The sequence below is a fragment of the Esox lucius genome, chromosome 21 (assembly GCF_011004845.1).
Source record: "Esox lucius isolate fEsoLuc1 chromosome 21, fEsoLuc1.pri, whole genome shotgun sequence".
NCBI lineage: Eukaryota > Metazoa > Chordata > Actinopteri > Esociformes > Esocidae > Esox > Esox lucius.
In genome coordinates this window covers 4,135,282-4,157,523 of record NC_047589.1, presented here as the reverse complement: position 1 = coordinate 4,157,523, position 22,242 = coordinate 4,135,282, and the positions used below count along the sequence as shown (strand labels likewise).

General features: G+C 43.9%; 1 protein-coding gene across 3 annotated transcripts in view; it reads left to right on the top strand.

The window, feature by feature from the left end:
* Window positions 1-22,242, top strand: part of gli3 (GLI family zinc finger 3) — a 134,754-nt gene that overhangs the window by 50,414 nt on the left and 62,098 nt on the right. For all 3 annotated transcript variants that reach the window (XM_010899753.3, XM_010899755.3, XM_020045178.2), the window contains exon 4: window positions 20,935-21,040. In XM_010899753.3, the coding sequence (XP_010898055.2) occupies window positions 20,935-21,040 (106 nt within the window). The remainder of the gene's footprint in view (window positions 1-20,934; window positions 21,041-22,242) is intronic.

Here is a 22,242-nt window from a genome sequence, read left to right as displayed (position 1 = left end):
TATGAAATGGAGAGTTCAGAAGGAGCGGGAAAAGTCAATGGGTGCTCCTTTCTTTAGGCATGGGGGCCTCCAGGGCTGCAGGACAGCAATCAGACGGGCCACAAGTCACAGTATATAGGGAGAGGGATACTTGTATCATAGTGACACACTCTGTTTTCTCTCTTTATTTTTTTTTTACTTGAAACTACACCAATATTTTACCATAATTGTTACACCATTAAAACATGTTTGATTACACCAAAACTAAGTGGTAACACCAATTTAAAGTACACAAGAACTTCACCTTTCCGGAGTATTGTAACATAGCTCATGTTGTTCGACCCAGGAATAGCTGAGTTTAACAGTGAACATGGCAGGATACTATATTTACCTCAATCATTACGTTTGTATTGGGAATTGTGTTTTCTCATCGTCAGATGTCATTTTACCTGACTTTTGATATCTTACAACTCATGTCACAAAATGGTTCATGCTTGTTTTATTTCTTAGTTTTTATCGGTGGCACATTCTACAATGTAAACAGATCTATAAAGGCATTTTCTTTAATAAATACAAAGCCCTAAATTAGTTCACTTAAAGTTACAACCATAGCCGCAGGCTCAGGGTAAAATGTAAAATGCCTTTCTCTGGTACCAAGTGTGGGAAACATGAGGTGTCCTTGAAGGCGCCTGCCGGTCAGTCCGGTCCCATTCTGCCTGATTGGACCCAGGCAGGGCCCAGGTCCGGGCCCCAACTTAAGGTGGACCCTTAAATCTAAGGGTCAGCAACGGGTGAGACCCCGAGGCCCCTAAACCCCCTAAAGCCCCTCCGACCCCTTTGAACACATAAGCCCCATGGCCCCACCACCATATACCGGCACCACGACTTGCCAGAGCATGGGAGGTGTGAAGAACTCTGACCCCTGTGCTTGCTTGACCCCCCCTCCCCATGTCCCACCGACTTCCCGAAAACTCCCTCTCTGCCACTTCCCTAAATGTATCCCAGGTGTTTGTTGTGACTGTGAAGTTGATAGAGAGCTAGCCCCGAGTGTATTGTGCTGTGTTTGCAGAGTGTGGGGCGCCATGCGGCTACGGCCCCCGACAGCCGAGTAAACGCGATTACTCTTCCTGCCGTGTTGTCAGCGCTTAATGCGGCTAAACGAGCCGGCACCCGCAGCTTTAAGCGCACCTGGGCCGCCGGTCCGGTGTCGGCCGTGGCTGCGGCGGCAGTAGGCTTTAAAGTGGGGGTTGGTGACCGGCGAGCGGTAGCCGTGGCATTGGGAAGGGGGTTGTCTTGGGGTGGGAGGGGGGTCTGGGGGGGTGGGGTCTGGGGGGGGCTTGTGTCCTTTTCCAAGGTCTCTTTTTTTGGTGCCTCCTCCAAATCTCTCCATTTTCATCCAACTCCTTCCTGTGGTTGTTCCCACTCCCCTAAATCTGAGGCCTGTAAGACTAGTTTCTGTCCCCTGTTTACTCTCATCTGTACACCCACTTGTACACATAGTGGCAATAAGGAAAATAGCCCCCCTTTTGTGCGCATTAACTCAATCGTGGTGATGCCAGGGTCTTAGACGCTTTTCTTGAGCAAACACTGGATAAGAGTCCACAGCCCGCTTACCACAACACTAATACATGGGGCTTTTGACTGGATAAGAGGAGTACGGGTTGGGGAAGGGGATTAATGAGAAACAGACAGAGTGTTTTGTTTTTTAAGATTTCTGTATTGTGGGGACGTTTGTATTGTGGGGACGTTTGTATTGTGGGGACGTTTGTATTGTGAGGACGTCAGCGCGGCGGAGGCGCTAGCGACATCTGTTTACACTGTGGCCTGATTAGCGGGTCAGCGGTCGGCAGCAACAGTGGAAGACTTGCCGGAGATCCATCAGTCGTGTCGGCTCTCTCCCTCCTTCGGGATTCCTCACGCTCCTTCAAGTGTTTGTCTCTTTTTTAAGTGCTCGTTCACCCCCCCCCCCCATCATCGGCCAGTTGAAACACGTCCCTCTGTGGGACTGCAAAGCGCATTCTCACCAATGTGCGGCTTTCTTATGTTTCTTACCAATCCAAACAGTATTGAAACATCAGAAGATTTTTTCGATCAAAAGGATGGCAACTGGGGAGGAACAGGGAAAAGGGCTAAGCCACTGAAGCAATCCTTAAGGTTGCTTCCTTAACGACTGAGGCTGTTTGTTTTGTGTATCTGCAGCACACTGAAGTAGCATTATGTGGGCCACGACCAGACTTAAAGAATGAAAGGGCTCTATTATATCAGCGCTGGGCAGCCTACGCTTTGCAGACACTGTCTGGTTTGATGGATTCAACATCCAGGGCCTCTAGTCACCTCCAGCTGGTAATCGTCAGACCAAAGCCTTGGCCGAGTCTCACCTCGTGGACCTCAGATCTCTTTGACCGGGGTTGCTAAGCCAGAGCCAGGTGGAAGTACAGTACATATCTCTAACTGGTCTAGTGGTTAGCTCAAATCTATATCCTTACTCTTTGTGGCCAAAGCCCTGGCAGAAGCGACCATCACCTGGGATTTTGAAGGTGAAAGACCCAGTACCCAACTAAACAAGGTTTATGGAATGGGGGTTGATGTTATGAACTCCAACCCCCAGAAAGGGGTTAGATTAACCCCTCATGGTACTGTGTCGTTATAGTGACTTCTACAGAAGAGATCTCTGGTCTACTGGTCCGTAGCATGGTGAGGCGAGAACTGGGGCCACGCCAATCTGTCCGCCTCAATATTAAACCATTGCTGCTGACCAGTGAACGGAGTGAGCCAGCTGTCACCAAAACCCCAATGTGACAGGCACAGCAATTGGCCAGGATCTATTTGACTGCATTACTTTGCTCTCGGACTCAGGAACTAAGAAATCGTTCCTGTCAAATACAAAAGCAATTAAATAAAATTATTTTAAAACACTGCGAACCCGTTCAAGGGGGCAGATTATTTAGGGTTTCACATTCATTTCCTTGTCACAAGTTTAATCGGTACATGTACAAGAGCCACTTCTCCCAGAAATTCTAAACTACAGAAACAAATGTTCCGTTCAAGAGGAATTGATGTGTTTAGGATTGTTTCAATATTGGGTATTGGATGGCATGATGAAGACCCATAGTGGGGTTTGGGGGGCCAGATGTCAGGTAGGGATGGGGGTTCAGTTGAGACCTGGGGCGACCTGCAGGCAATGGAAAGGAATCTCTTCCATTTCGCTCCTTTCATCAGGAAAGACAAACATGGCCGAGCAGCTCTTAAATTAGCCCCATTGTCCAGCATGATCCTTTACATAGTGGATTCTTGCAGATATGTTCTCACACGCATGTGCCGTCTGTTGGCCATTTGATGAATGAATTGTTAGGCAAGTTTTAATTGTTTAAGAAAGGCACATTCCATCTGACTGAAGCAAGGTCAGACTTGCAGAATTGCATTATTGACAATGGTGTTATTAATTACATTGTTACAATGACAAGATTAATTTGGAGTGCCTCAAAAAAAAAGCATGAAAAATGTCTAAAGAATTTAGCACTCAGCATTTCTTAATATCATTCTTCTAAACATCTGTCTGTGTTTTGAACTCCCATGTCAAATGGGAATAGCTAATCAGTTGATAGAGGCATCGCACAGCGAAAACAATAGGCCTGCTTTAAAGTAGCGAAGGCTGAACACTAAGACTTAACAGCATGTTTCTCTGACTGTCCATACGGATACACTGATTAAACCAGTACTAACACCACCAGCCACAACCACAAAAACGTAAAGACCCTAAAGACGTGATCGCGGGTAGGAACAGCTCCTCTTCCCTTCCTCCTGCAGGTTTTTAAAACCATGACTTCTTGAGCCTCTTTCTTCTCCTGAAGAATCCAAACAGGAGCAGGATAATCACTTGGTGTGGTGTGGGAGAGTCACAGTCATTTCATGCCCGCCTAGATGTTTGTTCACTTTATGCAAATCTCACCACCCGGCCTTGTAGCGCAGCGATTTGTGTCCCTCTCCTCGTAGCCTCAGCTACAAGATTAGCACCTTTATCCCTTCAACCGAACCCCTCCCCGTCTCTCTTCTACCCTTCTGAGGAAGGACTGTACCTATTGTTTGACGGTTGGAGGGGGCTGAGGCATGCTGGGTAATTAACATGTTTCCTCTCAGCTCAGTTACCGGCGAGGATGGTAGACGAGGGTACATCCTCTTGTCTGAACCACAGGGGAGGGACTTACAAAAGAGAGAGCAGGAGAGCGAGAGACGCAGAGAGAAAGTAATGAAAGGGCAACGAAGGAGGAAAAGAAGTGCTGGTGAGAGTGAGTGAGACCGGAAAGGGAGAGACAAGTGTGTGGGGGGGGGGTAAAAAAGCAGAAAATGAACAGAGACATAAAAGACAGAGAGCTAGAGGAGGTCAGGCCCATCACAGGCTTAGAGTTGCCTTCAAAGATGTCTGGGACAGGTGGCAGCTCAAGACAATCTCGCTCGGCAGAGCAGCATCCTCTCAGGAGGAGATAAGGGATTCCTCCGTCCACCCAGCTCTCCCCCTCTCCTTCCTCATCTCCTCCAACCCCCCCCCCCCTCCACGGCTCGGTTCCCCGAAGCCGGTGCTGCTTTGATGTGGCTCGGGTGCACCGCGGCAAAGAGCAGGGCGGCTGGGGCCTGTTCGGGCCGCCGGGCTTCTGCAGGAACCTCTGGGAGCCAGACTCTCTGGCCCGGCTCAATCAGCGGGGCTCTCCGGTGCCCGCCATGTTCAGGTCTCATTAAAGCACTCCGGGCAGGGTTAATCCTCTTTAAGGTTTTACACGGCGCCCCGTTTGTCTCTCAGCCACAGGCACCGGGAGCAAGCGGACCCCCGGGCGCCACCTGCTTGACAAAAGACACGCACCGAAAGAAAAATCAACACTCCACTCTCCGCTCTTTCGCGCTCCCTCGTGTATCGGGCTGCATGTTCTGTTCCAATTCTTCTGTTTTCTCTCTCGCAGTGCTATCACTCCATTCCTTCCCCACACGCTTTTGTCTCTCTTCTCCACCACCCCCCCTCCCTTGATAGTACCTTGCCTTGGTTGTAAGTCTTTCAGGATTATTTTGGAGGGGGAGTTTGTTGACAGGGGTGGAGTAAACGGATTACAAGTTGTCCTTGTTTTTTGTGGGGAGGGAGAGGCGAAAGCTCAGTCCCCGTTTGAGGAGCATACAGGGATCTTTGGCAAAACGTTATGCTGTCTTCACACGGAACGAAACACCTTGCCATTGTTAAAGCTTTTTCAATGGATTTGTTTGCCATGTTTTTTTTTTAACGTATTCACAAACCCAGCTACGGTCACTATCAAGGGAATGGCAATGGGGAACAGGGGTCAGGGCTTTCGCGCCGAGCGGAAGGACAAGGCCTGTAATTGGTGGAAAGGTGATGACCCCCCTGTCTGCTCCTGAGACCAGGCAGTCATTTGTGTGACTGCTGCCACAGCGGGGCTGCCCACTGAAAGGAAACTCTAGTCCCGAAATGGCGCACTACTTCTGACCAGAGGACTATGGGACCTGTTCAAGGGTAGAACACTCAATGGGGAATAGGGTTTCATTCGGGTCACAGATTTCCTTCATTGCTTTACACTGCCTGGTGTGACCCACCGTTTCCTGCGTTAGTAGACAATGGCTAATCTCTCATTGCAGACTGGTCTGCAAACATGCGGTTCCACTATACATCCAGGTGCACTAGATTAACTAAATGCACTAAATCAAATTCTTGACACCTTTGGTTTGGAATAAAATATGTCCCCTTAATAATGACAAAATCCAGAAATGTATCCCTGTAAATGAATGTATAGATTAAATGAGGGACATACAGTATGTGGCCAAAAGAAGGTACCCTTGCACTTTATCAAAATATTGCAGGTTCTTCTAAACATTTTTGAAATTCAGAAATCTTTTGCTATCAACATAGAACTAAAGAAAAGTTTATTCCCCAAATATCCTGGAATGGCTCTTGCAATATTATATAAGTAGTTAGAAATAATTAGCAGCAGGTAATTCTCCTTTACTTTGGAACTGAACTCTGTGGCAGCAATATGAAATTCACTCATTCAACTAGTATGAATAGAGAAAAGAACTCTGTTTTTTGTCACTCTACACTGCCGTTCAAAAGTTTGAAGTCACTTATAAATATTGTTTAAAAAAAATAAAGCACATTTTCTGTCCAATAAGATAACCTCAATTGAAGTTTATTATTTGAAAAGGCTTATTAATCATTAGAAAATACTTTTGCAATTATGTTACCACAGCTGAAAACTGGCAACTTAAAATAGTGCCCGCAATAGTGCCCTCGTCAGTGAAGAGTCAGCTATGAAATGCTGGCCTTCTTCAGAGGAAAATTGGGAAAAAAGTTTGTTTGAGGTGTTCGGATCACAAACAGAAGCATTTGTGAGACACAGACCAAATGAAAAGATGCTGGAGGAGTGCTTGATGCAATCTGTTAAGCATGGTGGAGGGGATGTGATGGTCCGGGGGTGCTTTGGTGGTGGTGAAGTGGGAGATTTGTACAGGTTGAAAGAGATCTTGAAGAAGGAAGGTTATTGCTCCATTTGCAACATCATGTCATACCCTGTGGACAGCGCTTGATTGGAGCCAATTTCCTCCTACAGCAGAACAGTAACCCAAAGTACAGCTCCAGACTATGCAAGAACTACATAGGGAATCTTGACCGTATGGTACATAAGAAGTGCCCATCAAGCCAATCCAACTTCTTGGAGGAATATTGGTTCCGATTACCTCAACAAACTGACAACTAGAATGCCAAATGTCTGCAAGGCTGTAATTTCTGCAAATGGAGGGCTCTTTAATTAAAGCAAAGTCTGAAGGACAAAATAATTATTTCAATTAAAAATCTTTATTTCAAACCTTTTCCATTACTATATTTCCTATTCATTTTGCTATATTTTTTATTCAGACTCATTTAATGTATTTTTCATGGAAAACAAAAACACTTCTAAGTGACCCCAAACTTTTGAACAGTAGTGTATATACCGCAGTGAGCACTGAGAGAAGAAAGAAAATAATATAATTGTCTGAGGAAGTTAGAAAGAAGATTGTAGCCAGGCATGGACAACCTCAAGGCTACCAATCCATCTCCAGAGACCTTGATGTTCTTGTTTCCACTGTAATGTTATGATTAGGTTTAAAGCCCATGCCACTGCAGCCAACTTCCTTGGACAGAACACACCTCAGTGTGCCGCAATCCTTCTGGGACAATCTCCCATGGACAGAGCAAATTAGAGCTTTTTGGTAAAGCATGTAAAGCTTTTAAAGGAAATAAAACCATCCCCATAGTCAAAGATGGTGTACATTCAGTGATGTGTTAGGGATGCTTTACTGCCAAAATGAAAGCTTGGTTTCCATCAAGGGTCAATGTTGTTTCAGCAGGACAATGTACACTTCAAAAAGCACCCAGGAATGGTTCAAAACAAAATGCTGGGCTGCCTTAAAATTGCCAGTTTACAGCACAGATTGAAATCCTATTGAAAACCTGTGTCGAGATCTAAGAACAGCACCCTTCTCTATTGACCACTGTACAAGAAACGCTTATTTATAGTTATTAGGGGGCCAAACAACGAAGTTGCTGAAACCCTCTTATAAATTGTTCGTTTTATTATTATTATTATTTTGACTTAAGACTGTCCTACCAAGTATTTAGTCTAGAGTGTTTCTAATTTTATCAATGCCATTTCTGTGTAAGTTTTTGATTTAAAAGTATATACAGTTATGCTCATAAATCTGCATACCCTGGCAGAAATTGTTTTGGCATTGATTTGGAAAATATGACTGATCATGCCAAAAAATAAATAATATTTAAGGATAGTGATCATATGAATCCATTTATTATCACATAGTTCTTTGTCTCCTTTTAAATCATAATGATAACAGAAATCTCCCAAATGGCCCTGATCAAACGTTTACATACCCTTTAATGTTTGGCCTTGTTACACACACACAAGGTGACACACACAGGTGAAAATGGCAATTAAAGGTGAATTTCCCACACCTGTGGCTTTTTAAATTGCAATTAGTGTCTGTGTATAAATAGTAAATGAGTTTGTTAGCTCTCACATGGATGCACTGAGCAGGCTAGAGACTAAGCCATGGTGAGCAGAAAATAACTTATAAATCAGTACTAATAAATCAGTACTGTTCAATCACTTATTAAGAAGTGGAAAATTCGGGGATCTCTTGATACCAAGCCAAGGTCAGGTAGACCAAGAAAGATTTCAGCCAAAACTGCCAGAAGAATAGTTGGAGATACAAAAGAAAACCCACAGGTAACTTCAGGAGAAATACAGGCTGCTCTGGAAAAAGACAGTGTGGTTGTTTCAAGGAGCACAATACAATGATACTTGAAAAAAAAAAGAGTTCCAAGGTTCAAGTTGCCAGAAAGAAGCCTTTACTGCGCCAATGCCACAAAAAAATGCTCGATTACAATAAGCGCCAATACCCGGTTACAATATGTCAGACAACACTGTGATACGCCTCACAGCTTCTGGCACACTGTAATTGGGAGTGACAAGACCAAAATAGAGCTTTGTGGTCGCAACCATAAGCGCTATGTTTGGAGAGGGGTCAACAAGGCCTAGAGTGAACAGGATACCATCCCCACTGTGAAGCATGGTGGTGGCTCACTGTTGTTTTGGGGGTGTTTGAGCTCTAAAGGCACAGAGAATCTTGTGAACATTTATGAAAAAGATGAAAGCAGCATGTTATCAGAAAATTCTGCACAATTTGTATTCTTCTGCACGAAAGCTGCACATTGGACACGCTTGGACTTTCCAGCACGACAATGACCCTAAGCACAAGGCCAAGTTGACCCTCCATTGGTTACAGCAGAAAAAGGTGAAGGTTCTGGAGTGGCCATCAGAGTGTCCTGACTTTAATATCATTAAGCCACTCTGGGGAGATCTCAACCTTGCGGTTCATGCAAGACGACCAAAGACTTTGCATGACCGGGAGGCATTTTGTCAAGACGAATGGGCAGCTATACCACGTGCAAGAATTCAAAGCATCATAGACAACATCAATAGACAACTATTACAAAAGACTGCACGCTGTCATTGATACTAAAGGGGGCAATACACAGTATTAGGAACTAAGGGTATGCAGACATTTGAACAGGGATCAGTTCATTTTCTTCTTTGATGCCATGTTTTCTTTTATGATTTTGCCATTCTGTTATGACCTACAGTTGAATGTGAATCCCATAAGAAGTAAAAGACGTGTTTTGCCTGTTCACTCGTTTTCTTTACATATGGTACATATATAACCAATTCTCCAAGGGTATGCAAACTTTTGAGCACAACTGTAGGTTCTGAATAAAAAAATATGTTCTGTAGGTCCCCCTTTTGCTGCCAAAACAGACCTTACCTGTCTAGGCATGGACTCCACTAGACTTATGTAGGTGTGCTGTGGTATCTGGCACCAAGACGTTAGCACCAGATCTGTAAGTTGCGAGGTGGGGCTTCCATGGATTGGACCTATTTGTCCAGCACATCCCACAAATGCTCGATTGGATTGAGATCTGGGGAATTTAGAGGCCAAGTCAACACCTTGAACTTGTTGTTGTCTTCCTCAAACCATTCCCGTAACATTTTTGCTTTGTGGCAGGGCACATTATCCTGCTGAAAGAGGGCAATGCCATCAGGGAATACCGTTGCCATGAAAGGGTGCACATGGTCTGCAACAGTTGGTTCTTGTCAAAGTAACATCCACATGAATGGCAGGACCCAAGGTTTCCCAGCAGAACATTGCCCAAAGCATCACACTGCCTCTGCCGGCTGTCTTCCTTCCTATAGTGCATCCTGGTGCCATGTGTTCTCCAGTTAAGGGTTGCACATGCACCCGGCCATCCATGTGATGTAAAAGGAAATGTGATTCATAAGACCAGGACACCTTCTTTCATTTCTCCGTGGTCCAGTTCTGATGCTCACGTGCCCATTGTAGGTGCTTTCGGCAGTGGTCACAGGGGTCAGCATGGGCACCCTCACTGGTCTGTGGCTACGCAGCCCCATACATAACAAACTGCGATGCACTGTGTGTTTTGACACCTTTCAATCAGTACCGTCATTAACTTTTTCAGCAATTTGAGCTACAGTACCAATTTGAGCTACAGTACCAATTTGAGCTACAGTACCAATTTGAGCTACAGGCCTTCACTCCCCACATGTATCAATGAGCCTTGGCCGCCCATGACCCTGTCGCCGGTTCACCGCTTTTCCTTCTTTGGACCACTTTACATAGGTACTGACCACTGCAGACCGGGAACACCCCACAAGGGCTGCAGTTTTGGAGATGCTCTGACCCAGTCATCTAGCCATCACACTTTGGCTCTTGTCAAAGCCATTCAGATCCTTACGCTTGCCCATTTTTCCTGCTCCTAACACATCAACTTTGAGGACAGAATGTTCACTTGCTGCCTAATATATCCCACCCACTGACAGGTGCCATGATAACGAGATTATCAGTGTTATTCACCTATCAATGGTCAATATGTTATGGCTGATGGGTGTATCAGTGTTATTCATCTGACAGTGGTCAATATGTTATGGCTGATGGGTGTATCAGTGTTATTCACCTATCAGTGGTCAATATGTTATGGCTGATCGGTGTATCAGTGTTATTCACCTATCAGTGGTCAATATGTTATGGCCGGTGTATGTCTTCATTCTTTTATTAAACCTCCTCTGTTCTCCCTCTGCCTGAGTCCTGTATCTTACATGCAATGTTACATGTTCAAATAAAGAACCGTGGAGACCAAATGTTTTGTCGATGTTTGAAGAATGTTTTTTCAATACATTTGACCATGACTGTAAATGTAAAGAAACCAATTTCTCTCAAGTTCATCTGTTTTTCCCCCCTAACTGTTCTCAGGGCATGTGTGAACGTCCACTTGAATGCCTCAAGCCTAGTGACCAGTGGCATTCACCAATGCCTTCTCGCTAGCCAGCCTCACTCTCTGCGTGGGTTAGAATTGAGCTGTGTCCCCGTGCTTTTTCCCTGTCACGCCAGCCCTCTTCATTATAACCCCCACAGATAGCACAACTGTATCAGGCTCACAGTCAGTGCCTCTCACATGCAGACTTACACTTCTAGACATTGTCATGCTGGGCCAGCCTCAATATGACTTGCTGTGAAGCCCAGGGTGGAGCTGCACCGTGGGGCTATGGAGGCCCAATACAGAGTTGGACTGTACCTTGGGGCTGTGGATAGATAGCACACTCTTGCAGAAATTCAGTATAACAAAAGAAGTGTACAATAAAGTAAATAATATGCCATCACATAAACCACAGGATATATGTATATACACACATACATAAAAAAAAAAAGATTTAGGAGACGGCAATGAAACAAAACATCCCTTTTTGTTTATTTATTGGGCTTTAAGCATCGGCCTTAAAAACAACATGGATAAAAAAAAATAGGACGGTCTCTGTAAAGCTACAGTATAAATCAAATGAGAATAAATCCTCAGTAAGCACACAACTCATTCCTGTTGAGTTGACCTGAGGTTTAAATCATTTCCTCTTCCACAGCGAGATGTTTCATTGTTTGCACTGGCCGACATGCTGCTGGGGATCCAGGCACCAGAAGACTGGAGAGGTTTTGTGCAGTGTTTTCTGCCGCTAAATCTCAGTGTAAATCTCTATCCAGCTGGGATGTGGGGGGGGGGGGGGGGGGGGGGGGGGGGGGGGGGGGGGGGGGGGGCGATTCGACGCACAGCGCTTTGTTCTGCTCTCCAACTTAGGCCAATCTGGAGGAATTCACATAATTGTAGGAGGAGATAGATTTGTGCTCCTCAGAGGCCTCCCTGCGAAATAAACTTACTATGCTCCATACCGAGAGAGGGAGGGAAGCATGAAACGATAAAGGGAGGGGTACTTGGGGTGGGGGGTGCTGGTGGCAGGGTTCAGTTCAGGGAGAGTGGTGCGTGCATAGCTCCACTTGGGAGAGAGCGAAGGCCCTTGCCTGGTGTGCAATTTGTTAAGATTGACTCCACTTGGTAAATGCCTTGCAGATGCGCGACTTCCATTAAGCTGTTAAGGTTGGGGGGGTGGGGGGTTCAAAGAGGGTAGATTTATTGTACCAAACATATTCCTATTCCTAATCTCAGGCCTAATCTGTGTCCTGCTTTCTGATTGTTCTAAGAGTGAATGCCCTGGTATATTTTGGAACCTTAAGCCCACTTAAAAAGGCCCTTCGTTGAGTTTCTTCTGAAGGGTGAACTAGACCGTTCTTTACTCCTCTGACAGAAAGAGGGGGAAGACGAAAAGAGAAAAAGAGACGGAGAGAGAAAGTAAGAGAGAGTGAAAGAGCGGAAGAAGAGAACTGTATTGATTTACTGGGAAAAGGGAAAATGCGATCTGCCAACGTTTCTCTCGATGATGAATGGCAGAAAGATTGGCAAGCCAACACTTAAAACACTCTTCTTTGGTTTAACCTCTGCCCTCTCTCACAGTTTTGCTGAGTAAAGGATCTGTTTTCTCCTTAGTCTCTCTCATGCGCACGCACACACAAACTGCTGTTTTCCTGAGTATACCATGGGCCACTCTCATACACATCTCATACGGTGGTACTGCAGAGAGCCTCAGCAGAGCCGAATCATTAGGCTAATTTATACAGAGGTAATTAGCCCATTAGTTGTGCAACAATCTGGGACCATAATTAAACAAAACGCTCCAAAAGTCAACCGCAACTCCCATCGAGTTTAGCTAAACAACCCTGGAATGGTTTGTTTACATGTTCCAAACAGCTTGAGGTCTCAGTGTGGGCAAAGACAAGCAAATAGTGAAGCAAAATCCAGGGGGTGTGAGGGATTGATCTGGGGGGACTGCAGGGGTGACCTGCCGCCCTCACTGAATAAAATATCCCCCAACATCACACGCGCCCCACATGGTATTGACATACTCGGCATGGGGTTCCCCTTTATGTGAACGACTGTAGTCAAACACAGACATGTGCGCTGATGTGATTTGTGATCTTGAGGTGTTGGCGTTGAAGGGTCTGGTATCACACCGTTTGTGGACTTTGTGTGGATTGCAGAGAACTTTTTCTGGTGTAATGTACACACAAACAGACACAAGCCATTGCACACACACATGCATGCAAGGCTCTCCAATGGACACGTTGTTTATGTTAGTCATTAACACACGCAAGCAGGCAAACGTCCTGCCACATGCTGGTACACACTCGTGATTAACATGCATCCCAGACACTGACACACACTCAACAGGCATCTCATACATTCAACAAGCATTTCACACACACACTCAACAGGCATCTCTACCACACACACACACACACAGAATGCAAGCATTACACACGCACACACTCAACAGGCATCTCACACGCTAAGCTAGCGCCCCTCTAGCTGCTCCTCAGTCATCGTCTGGCTCAGGGGCAGCGGTGCAGGCGAGCGTGCCTGAGAGCTGAGATCACGAGCGAGTAGAGAAAGTGGCATAATGAAACTTGGCAGTCCTGCAAGCCCAGCGCCGCTGTCATATGTTCCACATTACCTCCATTCACAAACCTCTGAAGCGGAGCAGGCCCCTTTTCTCACTCCGTTTTAGTCAGTTATGACAATCTGTCAGTGCGTCTTTGTGCTTTCGCACCAAAGCATCGAGGAGTGGGCGACGGGCTCTGCGTTTTGTGGATGACTGTTCTTCTTCAGTGTTCAAACGGAGGTCGGCGGGCTGTCCGTATTCTTTATAAACGTCTCGCCGTGTCCTACCGCGGCCCAGTGGTAACATTCCCAGCTCAACGCACATATGAGCTTCTCCACTGGAGGCCAGAGTTTAACCCTCAACCCCTTATCGTCTGTCTTCCTTTCGAATTCCATCCGTCAATAGAGTAGACAATGAACAGAGTTAGTGTCCGCTCTCCTAAAAATATTTGAATGTTATGCCATTTGAAAGTAACGTGCTGCTCCGGTGGATATACAGTGCTGTGAAAAAACATTTGCCTGCTTCCGGATTTCATCTATTATTGCATATTTGTCAAACTGAATGGTTTTACATTTTTCACAAATTGTAATATAAGACAAAGAGAACCAGAGTAAACACAAAAATCTTGTTTTTCAATTAGAATTACATTTTTTCAAAGAAACACCAACTATCGAACACCAACTGACCCTGTGTGAAAAGGTGATTGCCCCTTTAGTTACTCTAACCCATTTACCAAATTCAATTGACCATTGTATTCAATTAGAGTAGTAGTTCAATTAGAGTAGTTTAGATTCATGTTCAATCTAAACAGTCATGTTCAATCAAACATGATTCAAATAGAACCTTACCATCAATGTGAAGTAGGCTATAAGTTCTCAATAAGCAGCACACCATTCCACAATCAAAAGACATTTTGGAAGACAAAAAAAGATATATCAGTCTGGAAAGGGTTACAAAGACATTTCAAAGGCTTTGGGACTCCAGCAAACCACAGTGAGAGCCATTATCTTCAAATGGAGATAACTTGGAACAGTGGTGAATCTTCCCAGGAATGGCCGACCTACCAACATTCCTCAGTGTGCAGCAATGACTCATCAAGGAGGTCACAAAAACACCCACGGCACTGGGCCTCTCTATCCTCAGCTAATCTATGTGTTTATAACTCAACAATAAGGAAGAGACTGCAAAAAATGATTTCATGGGAACATTGCAAGGCAAAGGCAAAACACAGCTAAATAAGAGAAACCTATAGATAAATATTGGCTGATCCACCAGCTTTTCCTGAACACAGTAATCAAAAATGGTGTGGCTAGCACAAGCACAGCTGGAATCAGGGTGACACATGATGAAATGACCAAATCACTCCCACGTTATTTTTGACTTTTTGATAAAAAACGATAAATAATACAAAGATCAAGTTACCCATTTCATATCTTGGAATACAATCAGGTTGTACTTTGTGTTAAGTTAATTCATGCTAATGATGGATTTTCGCTCTAGTGCCCAATGGATTCTCATGCCATGCACACTTCTCAAAATGTACTACACCCAGCAGCCAATTGGACAAATAATATATGTAATCTAGTATTTCACGGTATGAAAGCTTGGCTGAATAATTTTTTTCATATAATAAACATTCTGGTTTGAGTATCAATATGTATGCTGTCCTCACTGCTCATATAACATCCTGCCTTGCAGTAATATGTCCGTAAGATTGGGTACTGTGATGAACTGGGTCACCATGTGTTACTTAACCATGTCCAAAAATCCATCAAGGTTCTCAATATCAAATATGTTTCTTGAGAGAAAATAGGACTCATGTACCTCTTTTCAACGCTGTAGCTTAAATGGGATGAAAGAAGTTAACTTGCAAATTTGTCTAGGCTCAATAGCACCTATGTGTGGTTGTTTTGGAATTGCTTGTATTTGTTTGGCCAATTCATGGATCTGAACATGTACCAAGTTTTATATGCATATATCAAACTATGCTCATTGGTCAATAGCTCCCATGTTTGCCAGACCTTGTAAGCGGAGCCGGCCAAGAAGAGCAAATGTCTCTTACTGAGTGAGTGAGTAGGTGAATGAGTGAGTGACTGACACCCCCTTGTTAAATAGTGTAGTGATTAGAGATGTGACCTACCATTTAGGCAACCTGTGTTCAAGCCGTGCCACAGACAAAACAAATATAGTGATAGGACTGGTTCAGGATAGATAAAAACTTCGCTGGCTACAAACTTCAGTCGCTATGTTATAGTAAGCCTAAAATAAAACGGTTTATGGTTGTAGTTTGACTATTTCGGATGGATTTTCGAAGTACTCATCTGTGCATGCTTTTTGGGGAAAATAGCCTATAGATCACAACCCCTTGTGCAGTAAAAAATAGTCAGTTATCTTAACCTATATTGATAGTTATTGTACCAGTGTCATTCACGAATGAAAGAAAAACGAACATTGTTCTGACATGAAATGAAATAGCTTTGGCAGTGACATGGTTACACTGCTAAAGCTATTTCATTGCATGTCTCGCTAGCATCTTCATGTCTCGCTAGCATCTTCAGTCTTGCTAGCAATTGCTCAATTCTCATGACTATTCCATGTAGTAATAGATACTAGTAGGCCCATTACTGGCTGATATAAGCCATTCACTTCATAGAAGTAAACTAAATAAACGTAATACTTAAAATAGTGATTAATGGTGTCTTAGCTAAATATTCAAACTTGGCGTGATGTTAATGCGTGGCAAAATTATCTAATGTTGAGATGCAATTTTCTGAAGAGGTAGCATGTCCCAATCGGTCCCAATACTGGCATACTAGCTTACTATATACAAAACAGTATGTACTTCACCATCATCCATGAAGTACATACTTGTAGTACGTAGTATGTAGTATGCGATTTGAGATTCAGAAAATGCTTTCGATTTCCACGTAGTTCACATAGCGTAGTGGTTAGCTATTCAACTGTTATTGTATGGATGACCGTCTACAGTAATCTTTGTACAAAAGTACACTTTTGTTCCATTAATAATCGTTCTGTTGCCCACGTTATTTCAGCAAAAATTAAATGGCTGGAATAAAAGTGGCATTTGGAGACTATATGGAGGTGGACTGCCTACCAGCAAGCCCTGTGGTCTTCAAATTTATAACCCTGGTTTGATTCTGCTCTCAGACGTTCAAATTTTTGTCTCTCAGAAATATTTATTCACTCTGTACTTTTCACCTGTCACACTTTAATTCCATGAATAAACGTTTGGTTGTCCACATTACTTCAGCAAAAATGCAATGGTTAAGGTAAAATTTGCATTCCCGCTGTTTAAATAGCGTAATGGTTAAAAACACAGTTTGCCACATACAGTGGGGAGAACAAGTATTTGATACACTGCCGACTTATGTCATGCAATAAAATGCTAATTAATTACCTGGCCCTTGGGCCTGTACTACCATGTGGCCCTTGTGGCCCTTGGGCCTGTACTACCATGTGGCCCTTGTGGCCCTTGGGCCTGTACTACCATGTGGCCCTTGTGGTCCTTGGGCCTGTACTACCATGTGGCCCTTGGGCCTGTACTACCATGTGGCCCTTGTGGCCTTTGGGCCTGTACTACCATGTGGCCCTTGGGCCTGTACTACGTGTAAAGTTTGGACCCATTGCGCTATTTTATTTCACAGGAAATTGCACAAAAGGCCCTCTTTTGTTAGGAAAATAATAATAAGAACCAACTCTAACAATTACAATACGGTTTTACCACTGAACTGCTGAAACCCTAATTACTGAATGAAAACCTCGACTAGAATGATATGCTTCAGGCTTTATTCTTTATACCCCCCTTAAAATCTTTTAAGTGTCCAATAAAAGTAATTATCATCCTCTTCTTAATGAAGGGAGGGGGAAAGCGGCAGGCTTTCCATCCTCAGTAGCGGTGTGCTTGTGTTAGAATTATAACTAATGAGTCTGGTCAAAGTTGTCCACTAATTGCCCTTTCATCACAGACCCATTTGTAATCAAGTCTTAATGAGTTCCGTCCCCCAAAAAAATATATGCAACAAAAAATTAATACTGCTCTTATGCAAAGTTATGCGGGGTCATTAAAAATTTCAAAAGAATTTGAGATTTATTGGCCATGGATGGTGATGAATCGCTGAATGAGTGGCTGTTTTGGAAATCTACTTAAATTAACACAATAAAGTTGCATGACTATGTCTCATTATTTCAAAAGTCGTTTTGTCTGTTAGTGACGTACCGGTTGGTTCGACAGAGCAATCATGCTCCCCAAATCACACCCTACTCCCTATGTATTGCCCTATAAAATGAGTGCACGAAATAGCGAATAGTTGACCTTTTGAGACACTGAGTTACGCTTTGTATTATAATGTTTTACTTAATCCTTCTCACGTAGCCTTGTAGCCCAGTGACTCTCTCCTATAGAAATGTAGTCTGTATGCCTGCGTAGTGATGATGTGGCGGCAGCAGCGGAAGGGGACCGTAGAAACCGTGACAACCACATTAACTCTCCACACAATATCCAGCACCGTAATACACACACTGAATATCCAGAAGAGCAGTGGCAATTTGCACCCAGAGTCAACAAAAGTAGTCCCCATAGTACACAACAAAGATGGGCTGCGGGAGGGAACGCTCTCCTTTTTTCCCCCCTCCCTTGCTTTCTCTCTTGTTCTCTAGACTGTATATGTTCCCTTAAGTGGCACACAGGGCTGTTAGCCTGACTTAATGGAACTAGTGTGGCGCGACTTAAACGAGGGTGCGGAGCCTATTTAGATAGGGGCCCTGCTAAAGTAAACGTCAGACAGGGATTCAAATAAACCAGTGCCCCTTAACCGACTGCTGTGGGCCAAGGCGAGGGAGGAGTACGCGCTGCAGCCAGGGACCAAGGAGAGGAGACTGATGAAGGTGGGAGGAAGGGGGGGCAGAGGCATGTGTTGAGTGAGAAGCTCCAAAGGGATAAACAGTGGGGGGGATCTGGGTAATCCAGAGTGGAGAGGCGGATGTGAAGGAGGAGCAGCAGGAGGAGGAGGTGGTAATCATAACTGATAGCAGATTCCACCCTTTTACCTCCTCTGGTTGCGAAGGCCTGGAAAGAGAAAAAGAAAGTGAGGCCAATGGAGTCATTCAGAAGAAAGCTCAGACACTCAAAGGTCAAATACAGTGCCAGATGGCTGCTAGAGTAAGCATTTTGCTTTCTCCCTTCAGACCTAAACAAGTTAACTTTAAAGGAGTTCTAACATTTTTGTAAGACAACAGAAAGCTTTTTTACTAGTTGTTACAAACCAAAGGTTTTTAAAGCAATGTGATCAAAATATAATTTAAGACCATTGTTTCTGCTTCCTACACTGTTTTGATTAACAATGCAAGCCATTATTTAGAAAGCCTTAAACAACTGGTTTGCACTCCCAGAACACATTCCTAATCTATCCTCCAAGACGTATCTGATTTATGACCGTCTGCTATGAAATGTGATACAACACAACACATTTTCCCTTTTATGAACAGCACCTACCTGTATTTACACTTTATTTGTCCTGTTGTTGGAGACGGGACAGAAAGTCATTACCCGAGGTCTGAGTTGTAATGAATGCTGAGGTGTGTTGAGGTAGTGTGTGTGTTTTCGGGATGCTATCACCATATTGTTCAAAAAAAAAAGTCATGTTACACTTTCTATTTTCTTATTTTTTTTTACCCTATGCTGTTTGTTTGGCCAATGGTTACATGTAAAAGCACACATTGTGTGTTCTTAGTTAAATCACACTGCGTAAAGCACTGTTTTTCACTGCAATCTGTTGTTATGACTTAGATAAGATCAGACCATATTTTTGGTGCCATTTGTGGAGGTATGGACGTTATTCAAAAGGGATCACAAACATTCACTCAAACTGTACCTTATGTTCTGGAAATGTTCTTGGTTTGATTGGAAGGTAGAAAGGGTGGTGTTAATGATTATTAAGATAGTGTTAGTTGAGGCATTGACTGTTTAGGTAGGGATTGCTTAGGTACTGTTTAGGTAGTAAGTATTGAGGTATTACTTATGGGGGTAGAGACCTAATGTGTATTGCAGTAGTTTTGAGGTAGTGAGTGCTGAAGTGACTATAAAGCGGAGTTAGTGTGTGTCGAGGTAGAAGGTTTTGAGGTAGTGATTATTAAGGTACTGTTGAAGCAGTGATTGTCAAAATAAGGAGTGTTTAGATTCTATTCCCCCTGGCAGCCTGGCCATACCGCTGATGGCACACAGACGCCAAATGTTTACTGTCTGAAAACAACAACACTTCTTTTAACTTTTGATGAAACATATTTAAAACATCAGTTCCCCTCTGAACTATTAAGATGCCTTCACACAGACAGACAGGTCTGCGGATATGCTTTTTGTAATGTGACGTGACTCAACTGTGTGTGTGTGTGTTATGTGTGTGTGTGTGTGTGTGTGTGTGTGTGTGTGTGTGTGTGCTTATGCGCATGCGTGTCCACACTCACGCAGGATTGGTTAAGACACCCTAAGTGGAAGTCCCCAGAAAAAACTGAAACTTGAGGTTTTTTTTTGTGATACAATCGTCTTAAACCAAGCTTGTTTTGTTCCCCCCTTGAACACCAGATGTTGGAACTCCGCTCAGGCATTTCTTTGACGCCTGCTACATTAGATTAGGTTTCAGGTAACCCCATGGGTAGTGTGGGCAATGTACTCCCACAGTAGCTCATGTTTGAACTTGTCCTACAATGGATATATTAAGTATTTAAAGCACAGCGTGCCAGCGCTGGCTTGAAGGATTGTATACCATAGGCTAGAAAATACAGTAAAGTTGAGGCTACTTGAACTTGTTCAGATGTACTGTACATTTCCAGTCCTGGTGAACATTCAGCAGCGTCGCTCTCAGAGGGGTAAAAATAGAAAAGGGCTTGGGAGCTGATATTATGCAAATGTTTCACTGTTTTATCTGGGGAATTAGATAGCCTCCCACTTCTTTCTGACAGTTGTTACAAATCATTTCCCTGCCTGAAACAACTTTGAAACGCATCCTCCATTTTTCTCCCCAATTCCCTCAGTTTCAATTGTTGTTTCTCAGTGTTAGTCTTTGTGTACGACATGTAGTGTGTTTATGCATGATCAGCCTTAAAGCGAGAAAAAAGGTAATTTTCTCCCTCCTCTCCCAGTACTTTTGTCTCTGTTTATTTAGAGTTTATATCCGATTCCGCCCTGAGCTGTTTTTCTGTGCACTTCTTAGTGAACATTCCAAGGCACTGAGGCTTTTTCGTTTGGTTCTTTTTAATGAGGTCTCATTTGGGCGGGGCCTCCTGAAAGATGGCCATCTAACCACTGCTTTTCATTACTCTGACTGAATAGGAGCATTACTCAGGAATGCCCTTCCAAAGTATGTTGAACCAATACATTCAACAGTCGGTAAAAAGGTATGTGTTTTAAAGCTGTTGCAGTATCATGTCTTGTCTAACAATTTTTCCCCCTGTTCTCTCTCTCTCTCTCTCTCTCTCTGGTCTTTTCATCCTTTCACAGCACCGCCACAGTTCTTCCCCACCTTTCATCCCCCGGTTCCCATCGATGACAGACACGCCCAGGGACGATACATCTACGAGCCGTCCCCAGTTACCCCGTTACACGTGTGAGTGTCACAGACTGTACATGCACACATTTCCTTTACACAAAACAACACAGAGGTATTCGTGAAATTGGACCAGTCAGGCCAAATGAGAAGTGATTTGGATATCAGTTTCCTTATAATTCGTATCAGCATGTTCCCCCTGTTTTAGGAAATAAGAATAAGGTGCCCCCCCTTGCCCCCACAGGGCTTTCTGGCTCCTCTTAGAGGTGCCCCAAGCTAACACTGTTCCCAGATCAATGGACATGGCCCTGTCTGGGAGAAACATGATCTAGGTGTCACAGACACGCAAATGAACACGTGTCTGGAACATGGAAAACGAGACCCTCGAAGCGTGTCATTCTCATAGCCGGTGATCAAGCCTTGTCAAGCTGAAACGACGCAAACGCCATCCAGACACACACACGCCTTTACTGATGCGCACAACACTACCGACACACACCCCATTACTGGCAGACACACATCCCTTTTGACAGATGCAATGTACCATGTGTACACCCCTCACACACACATATACATGATCACACCTAAAGAAAGCATCAACATGTTGTCATGCACAGTTCTAGTAATGGGTATTGCGCAGAGGACCTTGGCCAGGTCAGCAACAACATTAACAACATAAACTACAAAATGAGCTTTCAAAACATGCAACGTGACTTACCAATTGCATTGTGGGATCGTTGATGTGCTGTACGCTGCCTGCTTTTATCTACCTGGCTACCTGCCAAACTTTTTCCGAATTTACTCTATATAAACTAATTGGTCAAAATTCTACTTTACCAACGCCATATTTTTCATCTGTTGACCTCTTACCCAACTTTACTACACTGGGACTCTTTTTGGACATAATTAACAGAACTACTCACCCCTGAACCCCTGACGCTAATTATCATTAAAATGCCCTTATCACTGTAATTGTTGTAGCTACAACACGGAGGAGAACTATCGTCTTCAGGTAAAGATAGCAGAGTTAGAGGCTCGGCTTCTGAAGCAAATGTCAGGCAAGGATTATGTTAGTGTAAAAATAGACTAAAAATAAAAACTGTGTCAGTGCCACCAGGAAAAAATTATAGTCTTGTTAGCCCCCCGGCACAGCTCCTGCAGCCGGGCAAGAACTTTCTCTTGGTCACTGGGAAGAAATGCCGTCGACCAGTTAAACCTGAGTCGTTGCTAAATCCAACTGGTAGAACAAGCCTGCCGATCAG